Below are 23,329 nucleotides of genomic sequence, written 5' to 3'. Positions count from 1 at the left end.
TCAGGCAAGGCCTGAATAAATGCTGTAATTACCTTGTCTGTCTCTAGAGAGATGCAAATTGCCAGAGCCCCCAGTGCCCCCCATCATCATTCAACCATTCCATCAGCCTGAGGCAGATCATTTGTGTGCTCTGCATCCACCAGCAGCAAGGACCAAGGAGCAGCTGTGGGAGGATGTTTATGGTGCTCTTCTGCCACAGAACAGAAATTCCACTCTGAAACCTACGTGCAAGTGGAGTGGTACTTACCTCTTGAAATAATTAGTAGTTTTATTTCCCAATATTTAGAAAATTGGACCCTTGATATTTTCCTGTTTTGACTGCTAAGTGTGAATATGATTGCGGGAGGAACAAGAATCTTGTGCATGGCAGGTCTAGATCTGGGGTTGGGATACACTCACTGAGTATTTTTCTACCAACACAATTTCTGACAAGGGAACATAAGTTTTTCCCTGAGGTTTTCACTTCTAAGCAATCACCAACACCAGAAGAATATAAGGAAGTATCCTAGAGATTTTTTTCTTTCCTCTGCCAAGTAATACCAACCTTTCCCCAGTGTCTTTGGGGCATTTGCAGGGCAGTGGGTGAGCTGGGAACATTCCCACATTGATTTTTGTCCTCATTTCAGTATGGTTGTAGGTAGATTGAATAGGATTTTATAGCTCAGTCCCTGTCTCAAGCCCTGGATAGATCCAAGACATCTTTGACAAGGTAAGACAAGTGAAGGCTGTTGGCTTTACAGAGCTCCTCAGACCCACATTGAAAGGGGAGCAGCCTTGGTTACCTGGGACCCTCTTTTGTGGTGCCTGGAGGTCTCAGCAGCCTCCCAGCAGCAGCAGATTGAACTCTGTCACCAGCATGAAACCATGAGCTGGACTGAAGGGGTGTTTTAGCCCAGATTGGTGATGCAGTGTTAAGGACAGTGCCTCAGCCTTGTGCTGAAGGCAGGCAGTCTGAAAAAGAGGGCGAGAGATGCTGTTCTTCAAGTGCTTCACAAAGAAAAACTCAAAATTGACCTATCCTTTTTCCTGGCAGAACCAGCAACCTTATTCCCCTAGAGGAGTCAGATATTACAGCTAAGGAACAACCTCTCTCACTGCTCTAGCTGACCTCCCAAAGAGTATAGCGCAAAACAAGCTCTCTCAGTGCCTCAGAAAGATGTCTTGTGCCCACTGCCAATGCCTGATGGAATTTCTTCACTCAGCAGTGCGTTCCTAAGGCTGAAATCATGCTGGAGCCACAGACCACTCACTCCCATGTCCCAGCCTTTCCTTGGGACATGTCTGAGAAACACTCATGCCTGATGAAATTAATCTCCAGTCTCACTGGAAAAGAAAGCTTGTTGTATTATCTTTGGCCTTTATGAAGGAAAAGAAACTTTTCCAGGTGTGTGGTCCCTGGGATCGCAGCTTCTCATCTTCCAGCTGTGTTTAGCTGCCAGCTTCTCCTTCCTGTGCAGCCTTGGAAAAAGGAGCTATGTGCTCCTTTCCCTGCATGCTGGAATGTGGTAGGCAGTGAGAAAACCCTTTGTGTCCCAAAGGAAGATGGCTTTGGGGACAAGGGAGCTTAGACCCTGCAAAGAGGCACTCAGAATGCCTAAGGGGTCATATGGAAAGAGGGTTTGGGCTTTGTCAGGTAAGGTGGCTGCTGGTGGGGAATGGGGACTGCAAGGGGGTCAGGAAGGGTTGGTGATACAGAGCTGCTTGGAATCCCTCAGCAAGCAGGAGTTTTTATTGTGGAATAATTCACCCAGCCCACCGCAGGAGACAGTGTCACCCAGCCACTGGAGGCCAGGGACACAGGGAGTCTGTAAGACACTCAGATGGACTTTTCCTAGTTTAACTGCAGAAATTGGAAAAGCAGTAAAATGGAAGAGGCTCACTTTAGACCCAGCTTCCTAGAGAAAAGCACAATAAATAAATTCCCCTCAGTGTTGTTAGACTTTTGTGTGCTTCCCAGGGAACACAGTTTCAGTGGCCTGCAGCATTAGCTGGTGTGGCAGAATCAGCACATACCAGCTGGGATGGTGGTGGTGTTTGCTGGGATGGCTCCTGGTGCCTCCCAAGGCCACCACGCTGCTGGTGCCACAACAGATCCTGCTGTCTGCACCAGGGCAGGCTGCAGTGGTGGTGTCCTGCCTCAGAAAATACTGATAGAAAAGGTCTTGGCATGTAGAAATACAGGTCTGGCCTTCCAGGGAGCATCCCTAGGAATGGTGTGCGTGGGAGTGCCCACAGGTTGGGTGGGGGGCAAGGCTGGCACAACCCCCACTGCCTCGGGGTCTGCAGTGACCACATCCCTCTCTGCTCATAAGGGTGCCCATCAATTTCCCCTTTCCCTTTGGTTACTGGTTTCCCAGCTTTTGTTTCCTGTCTGGGTCAGCAGCAGTTTTGAAGCAGGGATAACAGCACGTTGCCAATAGAGAAGCATCACAAAGGGAGCACTACAGAAAAACTTGGCACACAGCAAAGAAGGGGACAAAAAAGGGACAGGACAGGAGTAAGATTGACCTAAAGTCCTGCATTTACAATGCACTTGGTTCAGCAAAATATTTCCTTTTGTTGCCCAAGGTGTTCTCTGCACCTGCTGACATCTAGGGCTAAACTTTGTACCTGTGCTTGTGCTGCCACAGTTCATAGTACCTGTGTTACCTTTGGGACATAAAAAGGGGTTTTACAGGGGGGAATCTGCTAATGTTCTTCTGAAACATTTTCTGTGATTTCTGGCTGTATTGGTATTGATCAGGGAGTGGTGTGTTGGTGATATGGGAAAAGAGAAGAGGCTATTTGGGATAGATAAAGAGATAAGGTAGCAGAAGCTTTTGAAGGAAAGGGGATGATATTTCTGCCTTTGGGGCATTTTCAACAGTATAAGAATTAACTGGAGCAAATGTAAATACCTGGATGCTCATTAGCTTTGCAGAGGTCTTGCCAGAGAAAAGTGTCTAGGCTGCCTCAAGCCAGTGGTCCCTCTGTCCTGGCAGTCTGTCCTCGCAGTTTGTCCTGGCAGTCTGCCTCCATCTGTGGCCATAAGAGGTTGTGTGCAGTAGACAGGACAGGATAAGGATAAATGGCACCCACTCACCCAGCAAATGTTCCTTCATCCTCCTGTTTTTTCTTAAGCCTTTCTCTCTTCCTTTCCACTGGAGCTGTGTGTCCATCCTCACAGTGCAGAGCTGGGGGCTGGTTCCCATCCAGCAAGAACAGTGACTGTGTGGGATTCCTGTCTCCTGGCCACTTCACACACCCAACTCTGTGCTCTTTGCTTTTTCCTCCCCACAGGGCACACGGCCCAGATGCTATGATCCTCGTGGATGGGCAGCCTCGACAAGCCAAAGGGGAGCTAGGGCTATCCCAGATGCTCCACATCGCTAGCCAGATCGCCTCTGGAATGGTGTACCTTGCCTCCCAGCACTTTGTCCACAGAGACCTGGCCACCAGGAACTGCTTGGTTGGAGCCAACCTGCTGGTGAAGATTGGAGACTTTGGGATGTCAAGAGATGTCTACAGCACTGACTACTACAGGGTAAGGCAGCTGCAGTGGCACTCTGATGCTCAGAGCAAAGGGAGATAGGAAATGTTACAGTAAATAAGTTTTTGGAGCCCCTGGGCTCACTTACTTTGTTATTACCTCATTGAAACGTGTGCACAGAAGTTGATCAGGCATCCCTAAACCATTGTCCTTAATCCTGTTCAGTCCTGGCCGTGCTTCTAGTTCAGACACCCATGCAGATGCCTACACACAGACTCTGTGATACCCCAGCACACAGTCACACGCTTTTGGATGGCTCTGAAATCATTCCATCCTTACTGCCTATTTTTGTCCCTTGTTTTTTGAAGACATTGAAAAATTAAAGGTAATCCAGAGAAATGATAAATACTGCAGGCTGTGACCTCTGGTGTTAGATTAAAGAAACTTAATACAGGGACCTAGAGAGAAGGCAACTGAAAGACTGACTGATAAGTGCATAAAATATGGAAGAGGAAATAATAGTCAATTTAGGTTTGACCTCAGAACATTTTCTTTTCCAGCAGGGTCATCATTTAAACAATGGAATAATTTGCCAGGGGTAGGTTGCTGAGAGCCTGTCATTAAAGAAGTTCAGGAAGCAACTAGATAAAAATGCCTGGGTTTAGTGTAGAGGCTAATCCTGTACTTGTCTCTGGGGAGAGACTCAATGAGCCAGGAATGCCTTTTCAGCCTTTTCTCCTGTGATTTGTGCTCACACTGTTCCCTTGTCTTGCACACTCCCTCTGTACCTGTCTGCACTGTCCTGCCTGCCTGATGGCAGTGTATTGTTCCAGGAAGAGAAGAGTGTGTTTCCCTTCCCAGCTACACGAGAAATGTGATGTGAGAAGTGTTTGCAGCACACTGGACTAGGAGTTTGTCTCTGGACCATCCACCAGCAGGGAAGTGCTTCTCAGGCTAGGGACCCATGGTTTCTAGCCTGATGCTTGCACAGAAGCTGATTTATTTCTGCTTACAACATGTATGTGTGGCTTTGAGGATGATTTCTCCCAGCTGCCCAGGGTGGTCTATTATCTTACCCGACTGAGGGAGTTTTCATTATGTGATAGCTGCCAAGTGCAGTTACTGTGCAGGAAAACGTGACCAGCTTTGTGCTGAGACATATCACCTCTCCCAGGCCAGAACACTGGATTGCCACTGGGTTTAATTACCAGTGAGGGAACCAGTGAGAAGTCTTCACTGTGCAGCAGAAAAACCCATGCTGGGAAAAGGTGTCAGTGCAGCTACTGGGCAGTGATGAGGAAAGAGGAGAAGTGGTCCCATTACTGCTGAAACTTCAGGAAAGAACAAGTAGGAAAGAGGAGAGCCCAGAGGAGGATAGAAGCAGCAAGTGTGATTACCCAAATTTTTGCCTGCCTTCTTCCCTTCAGCCCTGTTAATCCTGCCCCAACCACAGGCAGTGTCACACTGCTGGAGACAATCCCAGCCGAGCTTGTGCTCCTGCAGCACCAAGAGCTCTCTGTGCAAGGGGAGAAATTGCAGGCTGTTGCCACAGCTGGGAGGGCTGAGATGATCTCCACAGGCCAGTTTATTGTCGTGGGATTTTTCGTCTTCTCTGTGTCCTGTAGCCCTCATCCTGTCTGTGCAAAGTGTTTTGCTGAGGACTGCTCTGTGCTGTCTCATGCAGTGTCCTTAAGTTTCTTTAGTGGACTTTTCTCTGCATACACGTTGCCAGGTGTGACTGAAGTAGTAAGCAATATTCACCTACTGACCAGAGCAAGAGGCTGAGTTTCAGACCACCACAGCCTTTTGTTCTTAGTTGATTTTCCTTTCTTTGTTTTCACTTATTCTCAATATGTTTAAAACTTTTGTTCATGAAGCTAGTTCATGGAGACCTTATCTCTGCTGAAGTCCAAAGAAGGTTTCTAGCAAATGAAGGTTCTGATTTCCCATATTTACACTGGTGACATGAGGGGCAGAGGGTTTACATCACTTGCCCAAGGCCAAAGAAGGAATGGTGACAAAGTCACAGAGCTGGGAAGCCTCCCCAGGCCAGCAAAGAGAAGAATTCCAGGGGCCAGGTGTCCTTCATCCCTCCTTCAGCCACAGCCCAGCCACATTCCTCCCAGAATATGAGCAAAGAAACTCAAGTGGGAGAACCAAGCTGCTCCTTGGTCTCAGCTATGAAAGCTGGAGATTTGGCTGAAGAGTTGAACTTTCAGACTCTTCAGTGCTGTCCCTGGTCACATCTTTGATCTGCCTGGTGAAGTTTCCCAGTCTGTTTCCCAGTGTTTGTGAATGGCAGCTTTCCCCTTTAGACAGCCTGCCATTGCCAGCAGTGGGACCTGGGGGAAAGTTCTGCTTCAGTTGGTTCTAGAAAACATTGCTTGGTGTGTCCAAGCTACAGCCCCGGGAGAAGCTGTAATTTGTCATCCTGTGGAAACACAGGGAGAAATCCCACTGCCAGGCTGGCACAAAGTGACAGGACTGGGGCTCTGCAAGCAGACTGGCCTCAGACTGCTGGGTGCCTGTGCTTGCTCCTGCCCAGGCCCTGCAAGCCTGGATAACCGAGTATGTGGATGTATTACCATGTTCCAGGCTGAGGATTTGTTCCTAGACATTTCCTTTCTTTCCCATTTTTTAATCTTTTAAGACAAAGAAAGTACACCATCTGGCTCCTGCATTTGTGGGATGCAAAATTGCTTTAACAAAGGTGAACTGCTTAATTTTCTCTTACACACTTGGATACAGAAAACAAACATTTGCGTAACAAAAACAGCAGAGAGGCTCTTTTCCCCTCTCTGCAAGCTCTCCACCCTCTGCCTGAAGACAGATGAACTTTTCCTCCTGCATCACAGAGGGATCCCATCAACAGTTGCCTTTTAACCTCCTTTCAAGAAGACAGGATGGACAGAAAATGGTTGTGGAGGTGGAAGTGGTGGGGAGAGGTGGAACAGCATGTGAGTGGAAAGCGGAGGAACTGGGGAGACAGGGAGAAGTAGCCCAGCTTCTGTGTGAAGGGGGAAGGCGGGGTTGCTGAAGAAGCATTTCTGTGCTGTGTTGTGTAACGTGCTGTGCAATCTTTGGTGTGGGTCTCTGTGGGAAGGCGGGACGGAATATATCCATGCTGGAGAGGAAAGGTTTGGGCGGATTTCATTTTCCTTGTTGTTTTCTCTGAAAAACTGTGTGAGTAGGCGATTTTTTTCTAGGTATGACTCAGGACTGTGACAGCAGCGGGTGGGACGCTGCAGGTCAGGGACATTGTGCCTCAGCCAAGCTGAGGGTGGCATGGAGACTGCAGCAAGGGGGGCACAGGTACTGCCCAGAGCTGTCCTGGAGGATGTCACGGAGGCTGTGGGGGAGTGTCAGAGCTGGGGGCACCACCAGGGCTGAGATCAGAATCCCCAGCTTCTCTTGCACCCTGCACACTGGGGTTTGAGCCCTTCTGTGGCTCTGGACCCACCCAAGCTCCAGTAATACCCAGATAATTTTCCATTTTTCCCCCAAAATGTGTAATTCAGTTCCAAAACAAAAATCACATGGCGGCTGTCCAGGGAAAGGGCAGTATTTCTTCATTTTTAGATGAGAAAATAGTCTTAAATTGTAGTCAAGACTCCTTAATAACTCCCAAGGTGATGTCCTGTCGTGGGTGGGACATCAGCAGTGAAGACACATGCCAAATAGAGGAAGGATTTATGTAGACATTAAACCTCATGAAGACATCTCTCTGTCCGTATTTCCTCTGTCCTACTCTTCTGGCATCCTGCTCCAAATCCTGGGCTGGGCTTGAAACCTTTCAGGGATTCAGCTCCATCCTTTCACAGAGGTCAGTCCTGAGTGTTCTCCAGGTCATTTCATCATGCAGAGCACACCTGCTTGTCAAAAAAAAAAGACATATGTAGGACTTGAAAAGGGCCCTGGAAATACTTTATTTTAATTTTTTTTTTTTTATAATTTATTTTAGCAATACAGAGATAAACATAATGACAAAAATGCTCCCTTTTCTGTGTCCTCACCATTCTGCAGAATTGTTTGGATTTGGGAGAAACAAGGTTTGCAGGAAGAAGTAATATCTTTTAATAGAACACACAATATTGTTGTAAGGGGGAGAAAGAATGAATTTTAGGTGCACAAACCCTGAGTTCTTCTTTTTTATTGTTATTTTCTGTTGTATCAGTTGATTTAATAAAAGATTAATATCTCTTCCCATGAACCTTGGCTCTCACACCCTTAGACCATCAGAACCAAAACATTTCTGATATCACTTTGGCCTTAGGTCAATGTTCCTTAAAAAGTCTGAGATCCCTCCTTCTCTGAAGCGTGAAGATTTACTGTGTAAACATTTTATTTCTTCTCTTTCTTTAAAATGGCCAACAAAACCCCCATATTCTTGATAATTTTAAGTACCCATTTAAGGTTGCTTTGTGATGACCATCTCCCATCTAAACCATCTCTTACTTTTGTTCTTTTCCTCTGCCATTCAAGATTGGTTTCTTTTTCATGGGTACAGCCAGTTATTTTTCCAGTGGAGTTTCCATGTGTGCAATAGATCACTGAGATTTAGCACTGCCTGGGTTGTGCTCCTTTGGAGACTCATCCAGCATGGTAGATAAGACTAACAGACAAGCCTTGCATTGAAACTGGATTTAGTCTGACCCACAGTCCTCTGGACAGAGGGCTCCAAAATAATCACACCATCACTGGTGCTCTGTTCCCAGCAGCTCTGAACACTGCAGAGGCTCAGCTGTATTCTCCCGACTGCTTTTTTGTGCAGGCTTGACAGAGCCCCTTAGAGCTCATGTGGCTCCATCAGCTGCACAGCACCCACTGTCAGCCCCCTGCTGCTTTCCTTGTGGTTTTGCTGTGCAGCTCATGCAGTGTGTGCAGCGTGAGAGGTGGATCCCAGCCCAGGGGAGCTGCTGCCCAGCCCTGCCAGCACCAGGATGGAGCCCTGTGGTGAGTGTGCTGGGGCTCTGAACCATCACCTGCTAAGGGAAATGCCAGCAGGCACAGGGGAGGAAACCTCCCTCTGAACTTCTAGCTGGGATGTGGTACTGCCTCGCTTTGGGAATGAGAATAAGCTGCCACTCTCAGGTTTTATGGTAGACCCAGTGTACACTGGCTGTAAGTCAGCTCTGGACAGAGAGTGAGCCAGGCTGTGCACCCAGACTGTCCTCAGGCTCAGTTCAGTGCTGATGGATGAGGGAGAGCAAGCTCAGTCCCTGGCCACGCTGGGGGATCTCTTGTACAAGGTACAATGTGTGTGTCACATTCAGCTCCCAACATCAGCACCATTCCCAGCACCTCAGCACTGTGCAGATGCATCTGTGCGCTGCCTTCTCCTCTTCTAGCCCTTCTCTGGGGTGGAAAATGTGATGTGCTGCTCTCTCTCCATCCTTTCTGGGAAGGTTTTAGGACAGGTTTCACATCTATAAATGTATGTGGTATTAGGAAGAGGACTTAGAAGAGAAAAGTGTTTTAATTTAATCCTTCTTAGCTTGGATTGTGGAAATATATCTTGCTTTGTCAGACCTACAAGAGTAGGGGCAAAAAAGTCTCATAGTGACCTGGAGATGTGACTGATACAGATGTGCCAGCCAAGCAGAGCCACAGCCTTCCTGTGTGCAAGAGCCTGTGTTTGAAAGTACTACATGCCCTTCTCAATATCTCTTTATTTCATGTACCCCATCACCCCAACCCCTGATTTTTTGTTCTTTCCTGTTCTTATTGCCATCATTCCCCCTAGATGACATCTGTATGCCTCTGCAGGTGTGGGTGGCTCATGCCAGGATGCCTCACAACTGCTCTGACTGGGGTTTTGGGTGCAGAGGAACCAGATTCCTCCTCAGCTGCAGAGGGTTTGGAAAGAGGGGAGGTGAGGGAATGGCTCAATGTGGGTGTGTGGGTGAAGTGTCTCTGTGCCTGTCCTGGTGTGCTCTGCGTGCAGGAAAAGTCAGTGTGATATTGAACGTGCTGGTCTTTGATATCTCTGTGGCTCCTATAAAATCCTCTGCAAATTGAATTTGTGGCACAGCTCCTTATCTCCTGAAAGGAAGATGTAACAGCATCATCTTGTGTTTTAGCCAGACACTTTCCCTCAACACTTCCCCATTTCTACACTGAGGGAAAAACAAATGTTGAGTCTTTTTTTTCCTCCTGTTTGAAACCTTAAGAGCCCTTCACACAAAGCAGCTCAAGTGCAGAAGAATTAATTGGGGAAATTAGGTTGTGCTGTATTCCTGGCATTTCCTCAGAAACGGTAATTGCCCTAATTCTCCACCCTGTCAAGACCTGCATCCGCACCCTCTTTTCTCCCTCCCCTTTTTCTCAATGTCTACCTGTTGTTCTCCTGCTTGAGTTGCTGTTTTCATGCTGTTGCCATTTATTTCATTCCAGTAATGAGAGGGATGTGGCAGGTGAAGAGCTCTCACAATCTGGTGACATCTTCTTTGAAGCACAGGCACAAAAGAGCAGTTTGTTTTTTGGGAAATAAAAACTCCCTGTTCTGGTACTTGACCTCCACGCTCACCTCTTCTCCTGCTCAGGGTATGTTGCTGCTGTCATTGCAAGTCATTTGGCTCAGAATTTTTGTTTAATGCAGTCTCAATATTCACCTAAACACTGACCTCCAGCTAAATCCCCGTGTTCTCCCCAAACCATCACATACCTACTGAGAGCTTATCAAACTTACCATCTTTCAGTCAAAGCTCAGCCCCATTCCGAGGCATTTGAATTGAGGCTTTTGATTTCTCCCAAACATCAGGCTGAGATCCAGAGGGCTAGGAGTTCAAAGCCTTTCATTTTAGCTTCCTGATGGTGTTTAACCTTCCATTTGCAGAGGTCAAAGATGTAGCCAAACAGGGAGGAATTGTTTGTTGTTCAGTATTTCCCAACCTAAAACACCTGAGGATGTATATGAGAGGTTTGGATTCAACAGAGATGATTCTTCCAGTCCTTGTCCTGGCTGACTGGACTTTGGCTGCTCTAAAAATCTGTCCAGGCTGATCTCTGCTTTCCTGGGATCTGGGGAGGGTCCTGGGAGTAACCAGTCAAGTGCTGGAGTCACCACTGGGGTTCTGACACCATTCCCATAAGTTAGAGTCAGTTCAGTTCAGAAAGCTGGGCTTGTTTCTCAATGCAGCCAAACTACCCAAGCCTATCACTTCTGCTGTAAAAACTTGAAATAGCAAATTTCCTGCAGGGAAGTTCAGGAGACCTTTCCTTCAAAGCAATTCTCTTTGCATAAAACTTTACTACTGAGGGCAGGATTCTTTCAGGAACTATTTTCAGTGTTCCTTGGCTGCAGCCAACAGATCTAGAGAGGCAAGAGAAGCTACTTGTGATCCCCATCCATCCTTGAGTAGTTTTTCTCCTCCCCCTGACTATGAAACTGTTTTTCTTTCCCCTGTTTTAATTTGTTTTGTCCAAGTGTGGTTCCCAACACCTGCTAGAGGCTGTCTGCATGCAGTGTGCTCGCTTCCTCCTGCTGTCCCCTCCTGGAACATCCCATTAGCCTGAAAGCTGTGACAGACAAGGAAAAGAGCAAGACAGATTGTCCCATGGTGGGGATCCATCCAAAATGTGTTTCACTGTGCTGCCACCAGAAACAAGGAAGGATTTTGTACATAGTAGGTCAGAGGCACTGATGGTTCTTGGTATTACCAAGGTGGATAAAAATTTAAACTGCATTTAAATTTAAACAGATTTAAACTGTAGCTAGAGCAGAAGAAGGTAGAGAACCTTATGCCAGCATATAATTCCAGCTTCATTATTCCAGCACAGGTAGACCAGAAAGAGTGTGGGTTGTGAACTGTTGATGCTTTGGGAGGAGCCCTGCCACTTAAGAGTCCAGAGAGACTGGAACGTGCAAATGTAAAACCCTCCCCTCTCATCCTGTCTAGGTTATTAAACCCATTTCCTCACTGCAGCCCAGCTGGCCACTGGGCTCCTCCTGCCTTCCCACCTGCAGGACCATGATCTCAGCTCTCCTTTACCATGGGTGCAGCCAAGAGATCTTTTGTGTGGTGACACATTGACCAGGAAAGGTGGGGGGCACCCCAAACCTCAGTGTGATCAGCAAAGAAACTGGAGGCAGAGTAGTTATAAGCCAGTTTAGTGAGGTCATGGATAAATTATGCTTTGCTTCATGACAATTTGAAGGCCTCCCTAAAAAGATTAAAATGCAAGTATCTTCATCAACATCCCTAATTAAGATGCTTGCATGGAAGGAAACCACTGCTTTTCTTTTTTCCCTGCTGATGCCTGCATGGTCAGAGTTTCTCCAGGCTTTCCCCTCCTGATCCCCCCCAGTTTCATAGTCCTGCCTCTGTCAGCCCCAGTGAGCTCCTTCTCTCCCCCAGCTGGATGGAGAAAGCCCCTATTTGCAAGCAGCTCTAATACCCAGGCTGTTTAGAGCTTGGCTGTCAAAGAGAGCGTGCTCAATGTACAGTCAAGGGGCAACGATGCACAAAATTGCACACACACACACGAAATGGGAATCTTTCCTCAGTGCGTGTTGGGCTTTGAACACTTAAGTGATTCCACCTCTCTCTTCCCCATCCAATTATGTGGGCGACACATGATAAGATTGCTAAAGGAGTTAGTGAGGGAAATCTTTATACTGCCTAATCAATAGTGTTCTGCTCAGCAGAAGGCATCTCCCCACCCTGGCCTCAGCCATGCCCCTGTTTGCCTTCTGAAAACACAAGTTCACCTCTCTATTTGGAGTGTGGAGACCAAGAGTTAAAGCAGCAGTGTGTCTGTTGAGGAAGGTTGTAGCTAAAGAGTTTCTTTCTTCCTTTAAAAAAAACAAACAAAAAACAACAAAACCAAATCCATAGAGAGAACCCTGCAAAGCCACATTTCAGGGTTTTTGAGATGTTTGCTGTGCAGGCCAGAGGGACGTTCTGCTGTATGGTCCTTACAGGAGTGGCCAAAATATTATAAGCAAAGATATGCTGGGTGATAATTTTTCTGAGCATCACTGAGGCAAGATGCCAGATTTTATGGGCCACTAGACAGATCCAATATAGCAAATCCTCTGTTCCACTGTGGATTCTGAGCCCAAATTATCAATTAATGTGAAGCATTATAAAATCCAAATCCCTTTTAGTTCCCTGCAGTCATTAGTGACAAGATACAACATCTACAGCTCAAATGCTTTGCCAGCATCCCCTGGCAGCAGGGCAGAAACTTCACTCCTATTTTTTTCCAACATATATAAAAAAACATATGAGATCAGTGGTTTTTACACTCAAATTCGGCTGCCTCTACATATTTACTTAGATGGAGAAATAAATCAGGTTTGGGTTACTCTCCAGGTTAGTTATTTGTTATTGGAATAAATGCATGGTAATAGATCTGACAGAGGGAGATGTTTCCCTTTCAGCTCTGTGTTTGAGGTAGAATTTGCTTTGTTCTGCACTATATTATATTGATGTTTTTTCCCCTCTGCTGGATGACTTCATTTGCTCTGCTTCTTTCCAACGTCCGTGCCTCTGCCACAGCTGGCTTTAGGATGCAGTTTTATGCATAGACTTCTCTTTTGTTTTCCCCCGACTGTAACACAGAGGCAATTTAAACAACCAGCATGAAACAATTTTCTAAGCCTTTCCCCCCACAGTTTTCCACCTTTTTGGGAAGGGAGGTGAGTCAGTCATCCAATGGGCAACTCCCCAAGCAGAATAAGCTGCCAGCTACATTCAGCAGCTCAGTTTCCACTGCTGGTGCAGGGTGGGCAGGTGCCAGGGCAATGACCAGCTGGACACACCCTGAGGCCATATTTTGGGTATTCCCCAGGCAGCTTTCAGCCTGAGTTCCTCAGTAGCACAGCCAGAAGTGTACCCCCAAAACACTGTGTTCACCAACTGCCTTTCCATCTTGGGAGTTTGTCCCAGTGGGAACACAAACATCTCACTGGAAAGTCAGCAGACTTTATGCCTGTCATTACTCTTAATGTGCCCACTGAGATCTCTACCCCCTTTTTCTCTCTCTCATTCCCCAAATCTTTCCTGCTTTGATGCAGAAGAAAATGTAGTACTGTGTTTCCTTCCCCAGAATTTTGCTTCCCCTGTCCCTTTTTAAACTTCAGTTTTCTGAGTGCTGGCAGGTTTGTGGGTGATTTGAAGCTGTGAGATCAGGTATTTTCTTCCCCAACCTGCGACAATACTGATGGGACAAAGACTTTTGGGCCAGGGTAGGGTGATGTGCAAAGTACTTCACTGGGACATTTGGCCAACAATACCCTTAATTCTGGCTGGCCTGAGCTTGTTCAGTGGAGACATCAGGCCTGGGCCTTATTCTGATGGCAGTGGCAGATGAGTCCCTGCACCGTGCCCAGGAGGGCTGGCAATGGGCAAGAACCAGGATGCTGAACTACCAGATACAGAGGAAGTGCTCAAGCATCCTAAAATTACTCTTGTTTGGAGAAGAATTCTGAGTCCCTCAAGGGATGACATTCTGTGTGACCATTCCATGTGGCCTCACAGTCCAAGGAGAAGTTTCAGGAGGCTCAGTCCCCCTTGACTCTTGCCCAGCTCACCCAGCTCTCTGCACTGGTGCAGGTGATTGTGTGGGGTGCCAGGTGGTGCTCACAAGGGCCAGAGGGTCTCACCTGTGCCATGCCCTCGCAGCAAAGGTTGTGTAGCGCTGGGATGCTGCAGCTAGTGAAAGACTTTTGGTTCAGTTAAAGACACACCCTTTCCCTTCTTGTCCCCTTGCTTCATCCCCCCCATCCCTCCCTCCCTCTCTCACCCTTCCCTTCTCTTTTGTTTGTCTCCTTCCCTTGTTTTCACCCATTCACTGTCAGGAAGGGCCGCGTCTGAAGGGCCAGTTCAGCGCAGCGTGGCAGCGACAGAGACTGGCACCGTCGGCAGCTGCAACAGTGAGTGGATCCCGAACCCTGGGGCAGCTGGAAGTGGGGGACTGGTGCTGCTTGGGCATGAAATGACTCGTGGGTTGAGTGGCTTTGGGAATAGGTCGGGACCTGTGCGTTTGGCAGTGAAGGGGCTCTTGGCTGTGATGGGAACTGCACACGTTTCTACTACAGCCACTCTCGGGGGCTCCTCTGGATGGTCAGATAATATGGGTTGAATGCAGAAGTCCTCAGTGCCACCTTCCTCTGTGGGTGTCCAGGCTGTGTCTGCACTGGTGGGCAGTGTGGGCTGTCCTTGGCCTTGGCAGCAAGTACAGTATGGTTTGTCTCTGTGCAGCTAAAATATCCCATGCCTCCAAGCAGGGTGGCATTTTCACTGCTCACTGGGACTGTCCCTGACCTGTGCTGTCCTCTCAAGAGCTGCTTGGACAGTCAAACTGGCAAGGGCCAGACCATTTGAGTGGTTGGATTGTCACATGCCAGCCCTGATGCCTTTTGTGTGGTCTGGACACATTCTGGGTGTCTGACCATGTGTCTGGGGCTGTGATTGAGTGGATATCACCCAACGCTTCCCACTGCTGCTCCCATCCCTTGGCCAGAGGAGAGGCAGTGAGGGGTTGCTGTGAGTTTGAAGCTCTGACAGAGCAAAGGACTTTGGTTCTGCCAAGGGTGTGGCAGCCACATGAGCTGTGTGAGCCTGCTGAGGGTTGGTGACACCTCTGTTTCCCCTGCCCTCCCTGCCTCAGAGCAAAGCCAGCATCCTGTGGTGCTCTCTGCAGGACCCTCAGCTCAGTGTCCCCAGCTGTCACAAGCCTCCTCCAGGAGGCTGCAGGGCTGCTGAGGCTGAGCTGCAGAAGCCTGAGAGAGGAGCAAATATGCAGCTTGGTTGTCCTGTGGGATTCTTCTGCTGGCGCACAAGGAAAAGCTCTGTTGATTCAGAAAGTTGGGGAGTCTTTGCTTGAGTTTCTTTTGTAAGTGGATGGAGCTAACCCACCCTAAGACACTGCACAGAGCAGTTATGACCCCTCATGGCTTCAGGCAGGAATGTGATGGCTTCCACACTTTATTTCCCAATAGCTTCCCTATGCCAGCAGTCCCAGAGATGAGCATAAATATTTGCAAAGTAGGCAAATATGGGATAAATCACCTGGGTCGTTACCCCAGCCTCCCTGGGGCACTGTGAGGGGATCTGTTTGCTTCTTGCCAGGTGATGCAGGATGAGCTGTCCCACAAGTGTCAGGACCACTCTTCCTGCTCCAGAGAATGCCTACAGCACCTGAGTGGATCTTGCAAATCCTTCCTGGGGTTTGTGATAGAGCAAGGCTCTGGCACCTCCTGACTTGTTGCTAGAACCAAATGGGAGTGTGAGTTTAGATATTGCTGATTTTGCAGGGGATATGTCAGCAGATAAGAAGATTTGCCACTGAAAGGTGATTTTGTTACACTTATGCCTTTCTGAGCCAAAATTGAATTGTGGGGTGTGGATGGGAATTTAGTTCTAAGCACTGATGTAATTTTGTATCCTTGGCCCTGAAGGCAGTTTTAAAAAAATTATTTTCCCCTGTGCCCTGACACTATTTTGTTGCCTTTGAATCATGTCCTTACGACAGAACAGATACTGGGGTTGACCTTTGCAATGTGACATAATAATATGTGACTTCTTTATAGCTCTTTTCATTCAAAATGCCTGGCACACTATGAATCTGATCTTGCAACCACTTGCCACTGGGCCTAGCACTCACTGCTCCAAGCAGTCCCTGGGGAAGCCAGAGGAGCACAGAAGTGCTACACCTGGTATTACTCGCAGGATCAGGCCCTGGAGAAATGTAGCACATCTGTGAATAACCACATTTTGGAGAGAGAAAGCCTTATCCTGTCATTTATCATTTTTATTTGCTATCAGAATGCCATGCCCAGCACTAACATGACAGCCTCCCCTTGGCTACAGTGTCATGGCAGGTGATGCTGGGGAAGTGTTCATTGCTATTATCTACCACCCTGTTCCTTTTTTAAAATTATTTTTTCCCAGTTCTAAAAGCCTGTTGATTAATAAACTCCTTTAGCTTATCCTGCACCATTTAATCCTGCAGAAATCATAGCATTCTATCTTATTAGCAAGTAGGAATTAAAGAATTAAAACCACTCAGGGGGAAAAAAAGAACGACTTTCCCTGGGCATCACTTCTGAAAAAACTTTGCCCTTGTACCTTTAAAAGCCCCAAGCTCACCCCTGAGTGCTTGATGAAGGATGGGAATCCCAGATCTGTGAATGCTTGGGCTGAAAACTGCTTTGTGCTCTGCTATGCCTGTTTTGAAGGGAGAGCAGAGCCAGGTGCAGGGAGAAGAGTGCATCAATCCCAGACCTGGACTGTGCTGCAGGTCCCTTCCCTGCTACTGATGTCCTCTGCCACCATAGGAAATTCCATTAGCTCTGTGGCTGAGTTTGGCATTGTTAGAGAGTGATCCCTGTTTGTGCTCACCAAGGAGATTCACATGAAAATAAGATTGCAAGGGACACAGTCATTACAATGTTGGAAAACAGGTAAGTAGCTTAGCAATATGTAGGGAGTCTGTGAGCTGAGACATTTGAGTTATGGGTTCACAGAGAGTGAATTTTGGGAGTCCTCAGTGGCTGGAAAATGCAAAGAAGGAAGCAGGTAGGATCCTTGCACCCACCTCTGTCTGGTTTGCTCAAGATCCATAGAAGAGAAGTGCTCCACCCTCTTGTTGATGAGAATTGGCTAAATCTGGGGATGGAGACTCACTAATCATCATCAGGTACCTACACGTTTCACCACTGTTTGCCATCTGCACAGCACTGCATCCCCACCACACCCTTAAAAACTCCTTTGAAAAATTACTTCATTAGGAGTAAAGAGATCTGAAAGGGATTCCCTGGATCATCAAACCCAATCCCCTGTTGCATCAATCATATCAGATTTATCCTTTTCATAATCAAGCACCACTATTAAATGTGCTCCTAAGGGGAAGAAGACAGTCCCAGAGTCTCATTGCTTTAAATCCTAGCTGCCCCTGATTTCCAGTCTATGCTTAGTCATGGCCCATTTGTTAAACAGCAGGTACCTGGCACAGAAGCAAGAAATTTAACACAGTTTTATTAAAATAACCACCCAGAAATCCTCACCGCAAAAAAATGCTGAGGTTGCAAAAGAGAATTTGCAAGGTCAGGTAATGATAATGGGGAGGCCTGAGCTCACTCTTGCCTCTGCCTCGTGGAACAGACTTCACATAATCGCCTGCCGTTAAGCCTGAGTGATCCAGGTGAGGAACAAGGCAAAAGTACTCACAGAACAAAGGAAGCTTTTTGCTATTCTTCGCCATCATATTCATTGTGTAACCCTCTGTCTCTCTTGCCAGGTGTAGCTAACGCTGAGCTCAACATTTGGCTATTTTCTTCCTTTTGCTGACAGGCTTTTCCCTGCCATTTATAGCTTCACTGTATGAGCCATTACCTGTGCAGCATTTTTGAGAAGTCAGTGAATTCACAGAATCATGGAATTGTTTGCATTGAAAGGGACATTAAAGACATCTAGTCCCCGTGCCCTGCCATGGGCAGGGACACCTTCCACTGGACCAGGTTGCTCAAAGCCTCATCCACCCTGGTCTTGAGCACTTCCAAGGGTGGAGTTTCACTGTCCTGTTTTGCACATTAGGAGAGGAATTCCATAGCTCTCAGCCTTACCAATCCATGATGCTTCAAGGGCAACTTTCCCCCTGCAAAATGCCCCTGCTTTGTCCAGTGCAGTCTGATTGACTCCAAACCATGCTAGTGCTGCCCAGGCAGAGGAAGGTGGCTGGTGCAGCAGCCTGCAGCATGCATTATATGCCATGAAAATGATGGGATGCTCTAAACCCATGATTTGTCCAGTTAGTTCATCTGAGTGCACAATGAATGGACAGGGGGAGAAATTGGTGAGTACAGGCTCAAGTGTAAAAACTCAGTGTTACCCATGAGGAGCGATGACCCAGCCCAGCTGTGACCCAATGGCACATGGAGGTGCTGCTTAGCTCAATCCACTGCTGCACATGGCCAGAGTGACTAAAGAGGAGGGATCCTTTGCCAAAAGCGGGTTTGGAACTAGGACACTGCAATCTCATGTTTGCTTATTTAACTTGGCAGGTATTCAAGTGAAACAGGCACGGAGGGGAGGTATCAGGTACCCACGTGTAGGATTTTAAGTTTCTATTTCAGTGCTTATGCTTGGATAAGAAATGCAAGCAGACCCTCTCATCCTCCTTTTTCTTTTTTTTTAAAGCACTATTTAAATGTCATAATAATCATATAGTGCCCATCTTAATGTGCTGAACAAATTAAAATATTTTATTAGTCTATAATCTGAAAATCATTACTGTGCTTACCATAAAAAACTGCAGGTCTTCAGAGGGAATGATGTCAGTGGGTCTGAATTGAATACAAATATATTTTTTTTGCCATGAAGATAGCAGGGGTCACACAGACAGCCCCCAGCCCCAGGGCAGCAGGCTGTTAGAATGGGAGGGAATTAAATGTATCTCACAGTGGGGAGGGAGAAAATGATCTCTTGGCTGATTTTCCTGGAGTTTTGCAGGGTGAATGCCAGGGTCTGTGCCTGGCTGTTTGGGATGGTTTCAGAGGAAAGCATTGGTGCTGTTCACACCCACCTCCCTTGCAGTGAGGGTAAGGAAGCGGTCCAGACTGCTCATCCCCATCATGCTCGAAACCTCTGGCTCCATCCTGCTAACACTGAAAGCACAGGTGCCTGTTCCACTCAGGCATCCACGTGCCCCTGGTGCCCCCTTCCTCCTGCAGATGGCTCTGGATTTGTCTCCCCAAATAACTGCTGCCTAACAGGTAGGAGACAGCTGCATCCAGCTCTAAGAAAGCAGCCCATTCCCAGTGTCCCTGGCAGCTGGCTCCTGGAGAGGCCAGGTGACACTGGACACTCCCAGAGCAGTGGCTCCTGAGTCCCTTGTCCTGCCCAGAGCCAGTGGACTTCTGCTGGTTATTCCTCACTGCCTTGGGTGAGTGTCAGATGGTTCAAAGATTAATTACCTTTTAACTGGCTCTACTTCCATCTCTGCGGAAGGCTGCAGTGGAAAAGACAGGAGTACTGGGATCATTTACCCTGGTATTACACAGCAGATTACCCTGTACTTACGAGGTCACCAGTTACTGTGTAATTAGACCTCCAACGCAGGGAAGTCAGCGATAGGCTTCCAAACCACTCTTCCTCCTGGTGCCAGAGAAGCAGAGGGATGGCAGCAAAGTGCAGGCTGAAGCCTCATTAGGTGCATTTAAGGCTGTTAAATAGTTTTAAATTCAAGCTGGGGGAGGTGCAGTGAGAGGCTAGCAAGGCCACCTGTACCTGTCACAGAAAGGGAGTGAAAAAACCCCAGAGCAGTTTGTCTAGGAAGTGCAGGAAAGCCAAAACAGAAAGGAGGGTTGTGAGGGAGCTCCGTGTGCCAGGCGGCTGAAAGGCAAAAGGCTTTTGCTGTTCAAGTGTCACCAGAGACAGCTTTGCCAGTGGTGAAGGACTCTGCTGAGCCAGGGACCCTCTCCATGTCCCATGACCATCCCATGAGATGGTGTTCATGGAGCCATGGAGGATGCTGCAGTGGATCAGGACAATGCCTCTTACTCCAGATTGCTCTCCTCCATTTCTCACGTGCACCCAAATCAAACATCTACTCACAGAGCACTTGGAAGAATGACAAATGCCCTTGATTATCAAGCAGAAATTTCAATGGCAGCTCGTTGCATCTCTTGAGTGGCTAATTCTGATTCTCCCAGCCCATTCTGATCAATATACAGCAAGCAGTGCTGTAAAGTGAGATTGTACCCACCCCAGGCCACATTGCATTTTGTCTTTATGAGCCATGTCCTCTTCAAGCCAAGCACAGTCTCTTTTCAGTGGCAGCTCCCTAGAATTTCTGGCTTTCAGTGAGCCAGTGAAACAAATGCTGTTCTGAAGCCCTCCATGTAACAAACCCAAGTTCTTTACAAGTTTGTGAAGTTAAAGACCAAAGCGTGTGTCTCCAGAGCAATCATTAGTTTAAATTCTCTTTCATTACATAGTCACACATCCCCAGTTCAGCCCCACAAAGAGCATCCATATGGTCAACAGCTTCTGAAGAGGTGAGGCAGAAACAAAGACAGTGTGAAGCCATTGATTACTGAGGATAAAAAGGGCTGTATGTAAATAATTTGTCCTAAGAACAACCAGAGTGGGGAGATGTGCTACCTGATTGCAAATATTTACAAAGCTGTGAGCTTGAAGGCTAGAAAATGTTGAGAGAAGTATATAGAAGTTAGCACAGGGATAACGTGGTGAGGATGAGAGTGAGGAAAATCAGTGTGGCAAGCAGGAAATTTCCATTGTGTAGGCAAGATTTGTTTGTGATTTCCTGAGGGAGGCTGTGGGTTGTTCACTGGGATATATGGATTGGCACCCATCAATACCTTAGCAAATCCTTTAGGGCCTGCTCTCACAAAGGAAAGGAAGAAGAATGAAATTTAATGGGGTTTTTTCAGCTCTACTCTCCCCCTGTAAAGCCTTTTCCTAGGCAGACAGGTGTCATTGCGGGGGCACAGTGCACACACACCCCTAACGCTCCTGGACTAGAGAGGCATATCCAGAGGAGCAAAAGCAGCCAAGGCTTTAAGCCCAGCATCTGTAGTCACATTTATCCTTGAAGTAAGTGCTCCAGCAGTGACATAATTGAGGACTGTCCTGTCTGCTCAGCATATGGCTGCAGGGGTCATTCATCCTTTCTGACACTGCAGAACATTAGCGGTTTTCTAGACTCACTTTCTCCTTCCGTCTTTCCGCTTGTGGCTAACCCTAATGGAGAGCTGGTGTCCAGGGACTCTTCTAGGAAAACTGGCCTGTTTGGAGAGCTGACTGTCTTGGAGCAGTCCTACATTAGGGCAAAACCAGTCAGGTGTGTCCTACCAGGTGCTGGGTTTGTGCAATGGCCCCAGGGGGGCTGGTTGGGGTGGAGGGTCTGGCTGGCTGCAGGGGAAGGGGAGCAGAAGGCAACTGGTGATATTTGTGATGGCCACTTAGTGCTCAAGGGCTCTAATGGCATCTGGGAACCAGGTTCCTGTGTTTGTGGATTTGCTTATTTATTTACGCTCCTGTCTAAATAAAGCAGGGAGGAAGAATTTTAACACAGTGGTTGAAATGCATGGGACTGCAGCACTCTGTCCTACTCAAGGGCATCTGGACAACTTGATAGAGAATGGAGGGACTTCAGAAAGTCTTAACTGGAAAAATACAGAAGAGAATGCAAAGCTTGATTCCTTCAAATTATTAAAATTTAGCTTGTTTTCCAGCAGAATCCTGCAGCCCAACCCCAGCCTCTCCATCTGCAGGTCACCATTTTGGCTATTGATGGTTTTATTTCTTCCCCTCCCTGGTGCCACTGCTGCTCCCCCATGACAGTGGTGCTCACACAGCTGCTGTCCCTGTCCTCTCCTGTGCCTGTCCCTTTTGGGCTGTTGTCACCATCTGCAGCCTCTCCCCTGCTTGCAACACCAGCTTTGGACAGGGATGCTTGAGGCAGGCACAGAAGGGAGATGTCCATGACAACTTCCCCTAGCAGAGGTCTCAGGAAGTTTGGCCACACGTCACCATCCCCAGTGTCTCTGCAGTGTTCTGACTGATGGAGGGTGGGGTTTGGGGTTGGGGTTTGCCCTGCCGTGAAATGCAACATTTCATTCAGCAGTGCCAGAGCTGACACAGCTCTCCCACCAGCACAGAGGAGTTTAATCACATCATTAGAAGGTGTGACACTGCAGCCTCCGATGATGAGCTCTTTATTCTAACACGGCTTTCAACGTGTTTATCTGAGATGCCATCTGTGCCTGCACTGCCTTCATTAGGAGAAAAAGACTATGTGTCTTCTGATGTTGGTCTACGTTTCTGTGATGTTTCCCTGCTGAGAAACCACTGTTCAACTGGAGGGTGAGAACCCACACCTGAAGGAAGCAATACCCAAAATGCTTAAATGGGCCAAATAGACCATTAGGAAATGCACTGTTTGGAGAAATCCGAAACTGGTACATGAAACTGGCTACAAGAAATGTCCAGCTATTTTAGTCCTGAAAGATTTTCATCTTGGTAAAGCAGTAAGGCCCCATGTTTTATCTAAAGTGCTGCATGTTTTCAGGAAAGCAAGGATCAGTTTTTAATTTTTAAAATACTTTCTATTTTTATTCCTCCATACCATGCTTGTACATAGAAGTTTCTGGGTTGCTTGTCCAGGTTTTAGATACAAAACCATTAAGATTTGTAGGTGCAGATCTGACTGTCTAACTTTTCCCCTTAAAAACTCCATGGTATATGTTGTATATATAATTAACTGTATACTATATATGCAGCTATATATTTTTGTAGCTGTCCCTTGATCAACAAACTGGCAGTATAGTGTACTCATGGTGTTCTACTGCTCTTGACAAGATTCACACAACACAAACCAGGCAGGAGCTGCCACATCATGGTCTAGCTACACATGAAAAAAGGGAATGCTTCCATAGAGAGGTGGCATGCCCTGGCTTGTATCAGTTTTCTGTCTGTATGCTGCCAGGCTGATGCTCAGCGAATCTGACATTAACAAGAAATAGATTTCCAAACAATCTAGCCTAATGAATTTTGAATATTATCATGATTAATGCTAAGGCAGTTGAACTGATTATCCAGTATCCAGAAGTAATGGAGCCTTATCTACATCTTGTGGAGTCCTCAGTCAGGAATGGCTTTGGCTGCAGACAAAGACAAGTGTTGCTGGTTACCCGGAGGGGAGGCACTGGCAGGACAGAGAGAGAGGCAAGATGGAAAGGGAGATGATGAGATACCCATCTGAAAGCATTTCAGCATGGAGTGATCACACATGCAGGTTCTTTATTGCTGCTATTTCATAAGCTACATTTCTCAGGCCATTTTCAGACTTGGCTTTTATACCACCAGGTTAAGATTTATTGGGCAAATA

General features: G+C 47.2%; 1 protein-coding gene and 1 long non-coding RNA gene across 6 annotated transcripts in view; one reads left to right on the top strand and one right to left on the bottom strand.

The window, feature by feature from the left end:
* NTRK3 (neurotrophic receptor tyrosine kinase 3) overlaps positions 1 to 23,329 on the top strand; it is a 204,480-nt gene that overhangs the window by 169,287 nt on the left and 11,864 nt on the right. For 3 of the 4 annotated variants that reach the window (XM_086848323.1, XM_086848327.1, XM_086848326.1), the window contains exons 15-16: positions 3,280 to 3,523; positions 14,274 to 14,348. In XM_086848323.1, the coding sequence (XP_086704449.1) occupies positions 3,280 to 3,523; positions 14,274 to 14,348 (319 nt within the window). The remainder of the gene's footprint in view (positions 1 to 3,279; positions 3,524 to 14,273; positions 14,349 to 23,329) is intronic. The other variant, XM_086848325.1, reaches the window with a different exon arrangement.
* The window catches only part of LOC111934035 (uncharacterized), an 82,814-nt gene continuing 61,192 nt past the window's right edge, over positions 1,708 to 23,329 (bottom strand). For both annotated transcript variants that reach the window (XR_015275592.1, XR_015275591.1), the window contains one exon: positions 1,708 to 7,338. This is a non-coding gene — a long non-coding RNA (uncharacterized LOC111934035). The remainder of the gene's footprint in view (positions 7,339 to 23,329) is intronic.

Source organism: Cyanistes caeruleus, chromosome 13 (genome assembly GCF_971803275.1).
Source record: "Cyanistes caeruleus chromosome 13, bCyaCae1.hap1.1, whole genome shotgun sequence".
Lineage (NCBI taxonomy): Eukaryota > Metazoa > Chordata > Aves > Passeriformes > Paridae > Cyanistes > Cyanistes caeruleus.
Note: the sequence above shows the minus strand (reverse complement) of the source record. Positions and strands in the feature narration are given on the sequence as shown.